Here is a 12273-nt window from a genome sequence, read left to right on the forward strand (position 1 = left end):
TAAATATATTGTATTTAAATGTATTCTTAATTCTAACATTTTGTACTTTAGGGAACGATTGGCTTTCATGATGGCGATCCGCTGGTAAGATGTTTTCCTCTGAACAAAATAGTTTTGAATCAGAGATCATGCAATCTTCAGATGAATTATCTTTAAACTTATCTCGCTGGAATATGTTGTATTTCTGTGCTTTATTCAGATGACAGAGCAAGCCGTAACATTAGTGGACTGGTAGCTTGTATACACTCAGATTGTAACTGTTTTTCATTATGAAATATCTTTGATTTTCTATAATCTTTTTACTTTATGTCTAAGGCATTTTGTTTTCACTAGATCACCCCAATTTTAAAAGACAGAAATCAAAGACTTGTTTTACTTATAGACTAATTTGCAAATGATGTTGGTAAACTGCACTAAATGCAATTTTGGCACATTTGATGAGGGGCTGTGACCCTCAGGGGGGAGGTAATCCAATGGAGGGGGGAAGGGAAAAAGATCCAGTTATGGTATAATGGGTTATCTGGCTACATTTAAAAAAATAAATTAAATCTTAAATAAGTATGGCAAAATATTAGTATTTATTAAATCTGGATGGTGGATACATGGGGGAAAGGTTTGCTATATTTCCTGTACTTTTCTAAAGAAAAAACGAAATAATAAAAAAAGGAAAGGGTTATTCCAAGTTATTTAATGAATATAATTGCATTGGGGTTCTATGGCTGGAATTCCCCCCCACCCCCCCAAAAAAATACCATTTTGCCATAAAGTGGAAATTCTAGTTAATGCATTTTCTGCCTCTGTCTCTCTGTCAGTGTCCCAATGCCTGTCCACCAGGTCGCTCAGGATACCCAGGCATTCCTGGCATGAGGGTAAGAGAATGATTTCAGTATTTTATTTTCGAGAGTGTTATTCATAGCAAAAACAGAGCCTTTCCTTTAAGCAGTCCCCACTTGATGAGTCAAGCAAGTCTGCCTTTGCTCATGGTGTGGCTTAGTCTGTGTCCTTATTCATCCTAAAAATTCCTGCTGGTGCCCCTGACAGATCTTCCTACCGAGTCACAGATATGTGATTCTACAGAGCTTTTGTCATTGTTCAGGGAAGAAATACTAATATTGTATTTCTTTGTGACACTTTAGACACCAAATTAAAAGTTAGAAGTTTGCCTTCTATGAAGGGTGGGGGGAATTGTACACATCATGTAGTTGAAACTATTTTAGTTTGAATAAGAAAAACAGCAAAATAGGAAAGAAAAGGGACATTCCAAAAGCATTTTTTCTTTCACTCTGCCATTATAATTCAAATTTTCCATTAAAAAATAAAAAGACAAAACCAAATGCTAGGATCAAATGGTTTTCTACCTCTGGTCTATGAGTCTGAAGTGATTTTGAAAAATGTCAGACCAATGGAGTTCTGCTATGATTTGAAATGCCCCAAGGCACTGATTTTCCAATTATGGTTTTTCCCAAGTTTACTTTTGATGGATTCCCATAGTTGCCTGGATTGGTGTCTTATTACTTACAAAGACTGGCACTCTCAGAACAAGAAAGGCTCTGAGAGTGAAAACTCTGACACACTTACGTTGGAATGTTCATTTCATACTTGCCTCATGTAACTGCCCAAAGCACATCCATGTGTAGAACAGCTGTCCTAACAAGAAAAGATGGGGATCTTTTCTCATGCTATGCAGCCCTCACTGACTGCCTTTTAGAGATTTCCTTTTGTATTTAAAACTGTGCATTAAAAGAGGCAGAGAGTTGTGCATCTAGGGAAGTTCACACCCTTTAAAAAAATTTTTTTATTTTAGAGAGAGGAAGGAGGAGAGAAAGAGAGATAGAAACATCAATAATGAGAGAGAATCATTGATCGGCTGCCTCCTTCACAACCCCACTTGGGATCAAGCCTCAAACTTCGGCCTGTGCCCTGCCTAGGAATTGAACTATGACCTCCTGGTTCATAGGTTGATGCTACACCACTGAACTACACTGGCTGGGTGGAAGTACACTTCTTACACCAGCCCTTCTTCACCTCCAGGAAGGAGATGGGTCTGAAAGTGGCAGAAGGATTTTCAGAGTAGCTTCCACAGAGCATAAGACACCAGTTGAGTTGGATCAGAGCTGTCACCTTGGAAAGTAACTTACTGGGAAAGACAATGCTCTTAATCCAACTGTGAGAGGAAGTTTGGGATGGAGGGATCTAGGGGCCTCTAGTCAATGAACCAAATTGCTGAATCAGGTTATGGAGCTTTTGCTATTCTAGAACAGTGTTTTTTCTATTAACTAAGACTAATACTTACCATATGTAGCAGTCATGTAATACATATGGCATTACTGAGGTCATTTAAGGTAGTCACACAATCTTTTTCTGAGAAGCACATTGACACAGAATTAAGGAAGTAAGATCACTTAGTGAGCACTTTCTGTGCCAATCCCAATACAAGTATTCTTTTTTATTTGTTTATTTATTTATTTATTTTTTTTTTCATTTGTTAGGGACATAAAGGGGCTAAAGGAGAAATTGGTGAACCTGGAAGACAAGGTCATAAGGTAAGGAAAATGAGTGTTGTAGTGTGTGGAAAAGTTTGCATAGTATGATCTTATTTTTATAGTAATACTCCCTAACACATGCACACCTGAAATATATATGCATACATGTTCTCTCTCTGTCTCTCTGTCTCCCTCCCTCCTCCCTCTCATTTTCTCCTGCCCATCTTTCTTTTTAAAAAGCATCTAAAAAGTTACGGGTATTTATATTTAAAAGGTAAAATTTGGGTGGCTTTATTTGTATACTATAATGTTTTATAATTAATATGGATTACTCATGTAAAATAATGTTTTAAGGCATAGTAGAGTGAGGCAGAGGATGCCAAATAAATTTAAAATATGCGGATTTAGACCAAGCCTATTTCTATGCTCCTTTGCTAGAATAACAGCAGGTGTGCTCTTTGATTGCTTTTTAGGGTGAAGAAGGTGACCAAGGAGAACCAGGAGAAGTTGGAGCTCCAGGACCTCCAGTAAAGTATTTTTAAAAGATTTAACTAGGACATGCAAATATTCTTTTCAGGACATTTGGAATATTTTCTATTTGACATTTGGATTAATTGTATTGCATTAACATGATATTCTCTATTTTTCTGCCAAGCCAGTCTTAGGAAATTATTATTTTTTTCAAAATAGGAAAGATCCCCATTGTATATTCAAGCACCATTTTAACAGGAAAATTATACATATACTAGTTATATTTGTTCTAAATTTTAGGGATAGGCAATCTGGAAAAATATTGAACACTGAGAATGATATATATTTCCTGTGTTCCATGGCACTATTTATTACATGATATAATGAGAAAATTTTGTGTATCCTTAATATTCAGCAGGTATATCACCTGGACTTAATGTATCATATGCCAGCATGCAATTATTTTAATTAGAACATTCTCCTCACCACCCCCCCCTCCAATCTTCACCTGAGGACATGCATAGAGAGAGGAAGGGGGAGGGATGGGGAAAGAGAGAGAGAAAGAGAGGGAGGGAGGGAGAGAGAGAGAGAGAGAGAGAGAGAGAGAGAGAGAGAGAGAGAGAGAGAGATTGAGAGAGAGAGATTGGTTGACTTCCCTATGCTCCCTGACCAGGGATCAAACCTGCAACCTGGGTATGTGCCCCAACCAGGAATGGAACTGGCAATCCTTTGGTGCATAGGGCAAACTCAAGCATCTGAGCCACACTCCAACTGGGCTAATTAGAACATGCTTAATTGCTTGTCTTCATATCTTTTAATAAAAAGTTGATCCCTTGTGCTTTGGCAAATAGCTGCAATAACATGCACAGTGAGGAAATTGGGGCTATCAGCATACTTCATTTAAAAAATGTTTGTTAAATCAGAATTTACATATATGAAAATGTAAGTGCCACTTTTTGGTCACAATGAGTAATAACAACCATGGGAATAATAATTTCAAGATAGTCACTGAACATTGTAGCTAGCCAAGGCTGGGTCCTGTTCTCAGAAACTAGAATTAAGTAGGACAAACAGGGGGCCACCCTTGCTCCGTTCTCCCTGCACAACTGGCTTTTATAAAGGTGCAGGGAGCGTGCAGATCAGTGCTTACCAGAGCCGATGGGAAATCAAGCTAAAGGAAATGAGTCAGAGAATCTGTAAGAAATAAACTCTACTTTTAAGCCATGTGCGAACTTTAAGAAAATCTGAGGAGTCCAAGGGTGTTTGTTCCAGAAGCTTGCCTTCCTCTAGCCTTGCTATGAAACACTGTTTGTGGGTGGAAAATAAATAGTGTGAGAGACTTATACTTTATTTTTCACCTGATGAAAATTTGATAGGGACTTTAAAAAGTTATTCAAAAGCCATTCCCAAAAATTCTACAAACAGGATTTTGCAAGGAGCATTTGAAAAAGTGCTCATGGATTAAGGAATCTCTGTTGGTGTTTCATGGCTCAAGTGGCCCATTGGGTATAACATTAGTGCTTGCTGACCTTCTGGAGTTTGGGAGTGGATATGTAAAGTTGTTTTTTGTAAAATTCACAGATTTTCACTTTTTAAACATATCTCTAGAAAGTTATGTACAGATTAAAAAATATATATACATTTTGGAACATTTAAAAACAAGCTCTGCCCTTCAAAGTAGTCACCCTGAGGGATGATACCTGGCCTTGTCATGACTCAGAATCACCTTTGAAAGGAGCAATTTGAACTGAGGTGGCCACATCTCACATCACATCCTAAGTGAATATCCTAAACTGGATTGTCCTGCATATTTGCATTTCAGGTCAATCCTAACTGATCTACATAGACTTTGTGACTGACCTGGATGCAGAGTTGGCCATGGAATGATCCCATTTTCTCCACATGAGAGCACAAGGGGAATAATTGGCCTTGAGCTACTTTATTTAAGCCAGCTACCGTGGACAGTCAGCAAGGTGTTCAGAAGTAGCTACCCTACTTCTTGCTGAAGCATCTACCTACAGCTGCTCCCTGGGGAGCTCTTAGGCTCACTCTTCACAGGATTCATTTTTTGGGGCCCTTCTGCTGTGGGATCAGAGAGCCAAGAGGTATCATTTTAGTAGTGAAAGGGATACTAGAAATCACACTCCACACCTTCATTTTTAGGATTACCCACTCCGGTGCCAGAGATTGGGTGAGATGGTTTTCTACCGGAGTTCAGAACACACTTATCATAACCCTGGAAATGGGTTAATGAATAGTGACTACAGGTGGCTAATGGAGACTCAAGCAGCTGCATTTATAGGCCATAAGCTTTCTCTGGTAGCTTGGGAATTTAGTGCCTTTGATGGCATACAATGGGGAGAAAAAAATTATCCCAAGGTCTAAAATCACAACCATGTTACATGTAACCAATTTATAAACCATGAAGGAGGTGAGATTGGCAGTGTATTCTGTATATATTAAAAGCTAAGTCATATGTATTACCATAATTTTCTGGTGCCAATGATAGTTACTTCTTTGACATTAGTAATTGTTTGCACTCCAGGTGTGTAAGTCTTCAACATTTTAAACAAGGATTTATCATCAGAAGAATTCTCCTTGGACTTTTCTTTCTAAACTAGAAAAGTTCATCTATATGATGCCACTATTTGTTAATGTTACCTTAGGTTGTAATAACATCCTTCTTCTGGATTAGTTTTTGTGATGAGATAAATGAGTGTGTGCTTCAACTACAATGATTCACTTTTTTTTTTTTTTTTTTTACATTTCCAGGGCTCTCAAGGACTGAGAGGCATCACCGGCATAGTTGGGGAAAAGGGAGAAAAAGTAAGAATATGATGATTATCTTATCTAATGAAGAGGGAATATGCCAATTGACCTTCACACCATTGCGAAGATGGTGGCTCCCACAGCCAATAAGGAGGGAATATGCTAATTGACTGTCACACCCTCAAAGATAGCGGTGCTAAAGCCATAAGATGGCAGTGCCCAGTCCTCCAAGCCCCACCAGAGTACTTGCCTCTGAGTCCCCCAATCCTCTCAGTCCTCCAGCCACCCAGGATGGGCCTGAGGCACAGACAAGCCTCGGATGGTGGCTACCAAGTCGCCAAGGGCTGCCCAGGGCTCAGGTAACTAGGGCCGGCTAAGGCTTGTGCTGCTGGCAGTGTCAGCAGCAGAGGTGTGATTGGGTGTCGCCTTCCCCTGATTGCTGTGTCACCTCCTGCCCCTGAGGGCTCCCAGACTGAGAGAGGGGGCAGCTTGGGCTGAGGGACCCCCTCCTCCAGTGCATGAATTTGCATGCACTGGGCCTCTAGTCTATACCAATAAAAGGGTAATATGTTAATTAGACCAGATAGACAGGATATTTTTTGGACGTCCTTCCAGACAAAGCCACAGCGGCTGTGAGGACTGAGGGCCAGCGGCACGGGAGAGGCCACAGCATGGGAGAGGCCTTGGTGTAGGCCGGTCCAGCACTGTGGTCCCTTTTGTAGAGGCAGCAGGAGAGGGGGCTGTGAGGGCCCAGTCCTGGTGCCATGCCTCTGCAGAGGATGGACAGGGTATGATCTGTTGTGCCTCAATCTCCCACAGTTCCTCCTCCTTCTGGCCTGGGGGTTCAGCACTAAGAAGCAAGGGCCGTGGGCTAGCAGCCTCAGTGGCCGGCAGTGGCAGCAGCAGCAGGGTGATGGGGGCAGCACCTTCCCCTGATTGGCCTGGTTGTCTCCTGCTATAGGAGGCCAGAGGCAGCAGCAGTGGTAGGGTGATGGGGGCAGTGCCTTTCCTGATTGGCCCAGTTGCCTCCTGCAGAGGGAGGCCATACTGTGGCTTAGGTTTGCTCCCCATGGGGAGCAGGCCTAAGCCATCAGTAGGACATCCCCTTAGGGCTCCTGGATTGTGAGAGGGGGCAGGCCGGGCTGAGGGACCCCCACTCCCCAATGCATGAATTTTCATGCACTGAGCCTCTGGTATGTGTATGTGTGTGTGTGTGTGTGTGTGTGTGTGTGTGTGTGTGTGTGTATATATATATATATATATATATATATATATATATATATATATATCTAATATATAAATTGTTTGACCAGGAGACCCAGAGTTCAATTGCTTGCTATGACATACGCTGACCATCAGGGGATGGTGTGGAATGAAGGAAGGCCCTCGCCAGTAGCTGGGAGAGGGAGGCCCCAGCTGGCAGCTGGAAAGTCCCAATTGGCCCTGATCTCTGGCCAGGCCTAGGGACCTTACTCATGCATGAATTTCATGCACCAGGCCTCTAGCATAATATAAAAATGTATAAATGTTTAAATTTTTGGCCATTTAAAAATATCTTTATCTTCAACAACATCACTTTTTTAATTATTATTTTTAAAATATATTTTTATTGATTTCAGGGTAGAAGGGAGAGAGAGAGAGAAAAAGAGAAACATCAGTGATGAGAGAGAATCATTGGTCAGCTGCCTCCTGCATGTCTCCTATTAAGGATCAAACCTGCAACCTGGGCATGTGCCCTGATCGGGAATCTAACCAGGACTTCTTGGTTCCTAGGTCCATGTTCAACCACTGAGGCATACCAGCTGGCCACTTTTTATTTTTTGTTTGGTGCTTTGTAGATGTTTGGTTAGTGTCACATTTCTGTTTATGACTTAGCTGATAAAAATGAGTAATATGCATAATACTTATCATGTATTATATATTTTAAATAGGCAAATAGTTATAAAGAGGGCCATTATACTTTACCTCTTTATCATTAATGGTGTTAACACTGGTAACACTGATGCAATACCTGGAGAGCCAGGCTAGGACAGCAGAAGATGGAAAGGGAGAGTGAGAGAAGGCAAGATACACTCAAGGACACTGGGGCCTTCTGTGGCTGTGCTGCCACGCTGATCGCTGAGCTCTGCCCTTAGCAGGGATCATACCCTTGTGACCGGAGTTCACCAACTTGTTCTTAGCCTGGTCTCAGAGCCCAGGTTCTCCTAGCATTTCCATAGCAAGGTGCTCTGTGCGATGCTGGGGAGAGTCAAAGAGGAATAAGGACTTCTGCAAGTTTGTTATTGGGAGAAAACAGCTAATTATAATGCAAACAAGAGAGCTATCATTTTGAGGACAAGTGGTATGAGGGAGTGAAGAAGGAATAGCTAACCTCGATGGGGGACCTGGGAGGGCTCCTGAAGGCACTGGCATCAGAAGGATGTCAGCCTAGAAGGATGAGGTGTTCCCTCTAGCAGAAGATAGAGATCAAAAGATGCCTGGCTGAGTGAATATCATAAGCAAAAGCAATGGAAACCTGAAAGTTCATGATGTGCTCAGAAGTGTCTGTCTTGCTCTGTATGTGTGCATGCGTGTGTGTCTAGCTTCTTTATCAGACTTTAAGAAAAACAGTTACCACTTCTTAGAAAGTATGTTGGGAAATGCAATTTGTAGGATCCAGAAAAAAAATAAAATAATAAAAAGCACTTTTGCCAACCACCACACCTGATTCTTACCCCATTTCCTTTAGAACGTCTATGGCTAATAGCTAATTTGTATCATTCCACACAGAAGCACACAGCCTTCCATCAACAACCAAACAAGAATAATTTGCACACTGTCGGTACTCAATAAATAAAATTAAATGTGTTTTTAAGGAGATGCACATTTTTGTGTATTGGAAGAATGATTTTGTGAATACTTTCTTCAGCTTCATTTTTTTCCAGCCTCTTTTAGGTATTCTCAGTCTGGCTGATTTCCTTTCATTTCTTTAAAAAACAAAAACACTGCACTTTAAAAAATATTTTATATTTCTATATTCATGTTACCTTAAGGAACATTCTGTGTGTATTTTTTCTGTTACTAAATAAGAAATCTCATTTATTTCACAGGCCTTTGCTTTTTCTGGATTTAAATCATTCTTAATATATGTGATCCCTCACTTTGAAACCAACCACCGATCTTGATATGCTTTTTATTTGAGGTGTTTTTCTAGTTGCTATTTTTCAAAATGTCTCATTTCCTCTGATGCCTGTCAAATTGCTACCAATTAAAAAAGAAAAGAAAAGAAGGCTCTTCTTGTGAACTCAGACCCATCGAGCGGTTTCCTAGTAACAGCAGTTTGGGTCTGAGCTCTTGCTGAACAGCATGAGAGAGAAGGTGAAAGCCATTTCTGTAATGCAAGGCTGGGCGTCTCTCTCACAACACAGGCTGAATGATGAAGCCAAACTCTTTCCCAGGTCTTCCAAACCCCTTCTTCCCTGGTGAATGGAGAATGCCTACTGGTTTGTTCTAGTTTTTAGGGATCAAAGAATTTCAAGGCTCCGTGGTGTTTTCTCTGTGGTGTTCTTTCTTCGATTCTACCTATGTCTGAATCTTCTATCACAGGTTTTCTAATTTCTAATTCTTACTACAGGCGCTGTTCACCCGGATTTCTTGGCCTGACATCTATTCAATACTCTTTTGACTGTTTTCCATTTATTTTATCGTCTCCCCATCTCAACCCTGTTCATTAGAAGATGGCCTGTTCACTTCAATTGCCTTCTCGGTCACTTAATAGAAGAAAAAAGATTTAAAGAAGGGGATTGCATTTTGTCATGCAGTATATGTAGACAGCACTAAAAAACACCATATTTTTGTCTTAAAATCACATTTTGATTTTTATAATGAAAAAGAGGAGGTTATAAAAAAGAAAAGAAAAAAAGAAAAGAAAAAGAGGAGGTTATATATGTAATATATAACCAAGTCAGAGATAATTCAAGATAGATTTATAAAACTTCTTAGTTCTTACAGCACATCCCTTGGCAGGGTGAATCTGTTGTTGAGAGAGTAGATCAATTAATTGCTTTATGCAAACTGGTCCTAACATCTATCTGGAATGGGAGAGGGGCTGCTCAAATCCTTATTACAATCCATCCTTCCAAATCACATGGCTTGACTTCTGATTCTAAATCTGATTCTCTCTTGGTGGAAATCCAGAATCCCAGACCCCCCCCTCTCAGCTCTAGCAGCAGCAGCAGAGTTCCTGGCAGCTACTTTTGGGGTGGCTCCTTGGTCTTTGCCATGAATGAATTTCCATAGGGATTCTGAATGTCCTGGAGGGGGACTACCAAATCTCTTCCAATACATTTGCCAAATTCTCCAAGTAGGTGCCAGTGTCTTTATTCCTTCAGCAATCAAGAATGGGCGCAGTGTTAACTTCAAATATCCAGAGTGCTACCAAGGTTTTGGTGTAAGCACTTTTGGCGGGATGAGAAAACGTAGACTAGAGTTTTCATATTTCAGGTGTCATATCTACTTTTTGGGTTCAGTGATGAATAGGATATGTATCACACACACAAAACCTCTTTTTTAAGTGGCTATTAAAATCCTTTAGAAAGACTGACATGCCCTTTAACATATATGACTGAACTAATTTTCATTTCTTCATCTGTTTTTTTGCAGGGTGCTCGGGGTTTTGATGGAGAACCTGGGCCTCGAGGTATACCTGGTGCATTTGTAAGTAGTTTTCCTTTAACAACACCCCATGATGTGCCTTTTGTTGTTGTTTTTTTAAAGTAGTGATCAATGATAAATTTTTTTGCTGTATGCATGTATATATGCAAATGTCCCCTACATGTGAATAATTAAAGTGAAAAAATGGGCACCAGTTTTTATATTTATTTAAAACATTTAAAATTAAGATAAGTATCTCTTTCTTGGGTTGACCTGTTTTTTTGGGTTTTTTTTCATAGGTAAAGTAAAATTGTTAAGCTTTTATCTTTGCTATGTTTTCCTTTAGTTTTAGTTGTCAGCATGCTTAGAATTATAGTAACGATCTCATGTCAAGTTCTTGGGTAGTTCTATCCTTTTCTTTCTCTATGACTTCTGACCTCATTATTCCATATTTTGACTGCCATAGGTATAGGAGTCAATATTGTTGGCTGCCTCACACCTTTCCCCCTTTCTGAAAGCAAATTAGGAAGCCATTCATTAATGATAAACTATACACATAGAGAGTAGAAAAGGTATAAGTAAGATAGAATTTCCAACTATCAAGGTCCTATGGTGCAGTGTGAAAGGCAGAATGTAACTAAACCATTCATTATAAGGTCAAACACTAGCGCATGTGGTAAAGGTAATCGAAGCAAGAGGCCCTCAGAGGAGGCTTGGCCTGGAGAGCAGCAGAGTACAACTGAGAGGAAGCACCTTGAATGGGTGGGGTTTCTGTCACAGATGCTGCCACTGTCTGGAGTGGAAAGTTTATGCTGAGAAGATGTCATTGCATAGATAAGGCAGAACCACCTTGTGGAGAGTGTTTCATGCCAAATCTTAGCAAGAGGAACTGATCCAGTAGCAATAGGAAGCCATTTGAGGTTTTAGAGGAGGTAAACAATCCAACAAAAGCTGTATTTTAGGAAGACACATCCCCCATCTGTTGCCACCTATACCATATATCAACAGGAGCTTGATAATTTTTACAGAAACCATTATTATTAACCGGGGAATTAAATATTATAATATGGAGAAAAGCTTGGCAATGAATCCAAACCTTAACCCACCAGGATAATCAATGGGAGAAGCTGATATGTACACATAGTTACAAGTGTCAAAGTTACTTGCAACATGGACCTTCATTTTATTTTACCTATACATCCAAAGAGCAAAGAAGCATATGCACTTAAAATGAAAGTAAAAGACAAGTAAGTCTTGATGATTCCGATGGAAAATCATTTTTTAAGACACGATTTTTTTAGAAAAAGATTTCTTGAGCTAAAGCTATTGGGATGGCAGAGGTAAGGTGGATGGCATCTTATAATTTCAAAAGTCTATCAATAAGTAACTTTCGCTTATAGTAACAACATTTTGTTTTCACACAGGGTGATCAAGGACAGCGAGGACCTCCAGGAGAAGCAGGTCCCAAGGGAGACAGAGTGAGTTCAAAGGAGTGTTTGTCACTGCGAACAGCATGATTTCTAGCGTCCTCCGCTGACTATGCTCACCTCTTTGCCATGTCCCAAGCGTGGTGATAATTGAGCACGATTTGTCTATCCTTTCCCTTTTGCCCTGCAGGGGGCTCCAGGTTCTAGAGGAATTCCTGGCCTCCCTGGGACCAAAGGAGACACGGTATGTCTTGAGCAGTAGTCATCGAGCACATTTTTCTAAGCAATTATTAACTCAAAATAAAACTTTAAAAAAATAACGGAGGGGAGAAAGACAGTGTGCTTCTTTGTGTGTCCTTAGGGCTTGCCAGGTGTGGACGGCCATGATGGGATCCCTGGAATACCCGGAACAAAGGTAGCTGTGTGACTCAGTCCAAGAGCAAATAGGGCCATCACTACCCTGGCCAACCAGGCGTAGCGTTTCCATTACT

General features: G+C 40.4%; 1 protein-coding gene across 1 annotated transcript in view; it reads left to right on the forward strand.

Moving 5' to 3' along the window:
* COL9A1 (collagen type IX alpha 1 chain) overlaps window positions 1-12273 on the forward strand; it is a 90333-nt gene that overhangs the window by 37847 nt on the left and 40213 nt on the right. Inside the window, exons 15-23 of the mRNA XM_036414902.2 lie at window positions 52-84; window positions 813-869; window positions 2490-2543; window positions 2957-3010; window positions 5727-5780; window positions 10365-10418; window positions 11780-11833; window positions 11973-12026; window positions 12144-12197. Coding sequence (XP_036270795.1) covers window positions 52-84; window positions 813-869; window positions 2490-2543; window positions 2957-3010; window positions 5727-5780; window positions 10365-10418; window positions 11780-11833; window positions 11973-12026; window positions 12144-12197 — 468 coding nt within the window. The remainder of the gene's footprint in view (window positions 1-51; window positions 85-812; window positions 870-2489; window positions 2544-2956; window positions 3011-5726; window positions 5781-10364; window positions 10419-11779; window positions 11834-11972; window positions 12027-12143; window positions 12198-12273) is intronic.

This window comes from Pipistrellus kuhlii, unplaced genomic scaffold, assembly GCF_014108245.1.
Source record: "Pipistrellus kuhlii isolate mPipKuh1 unplaced genomic scaffold, mPipKuh1.p scaffold_m20_p_5, whole genome shotgun sequence".
In the NCBI taxonomy this organism is placed as follows: domain Eukaryota; kingdom Metazoa; phylum Chordata; class Mammalia; order Chiroptera; family Vespertilionidae; genus Pipistrellus; species Pipistrellus kuhlii.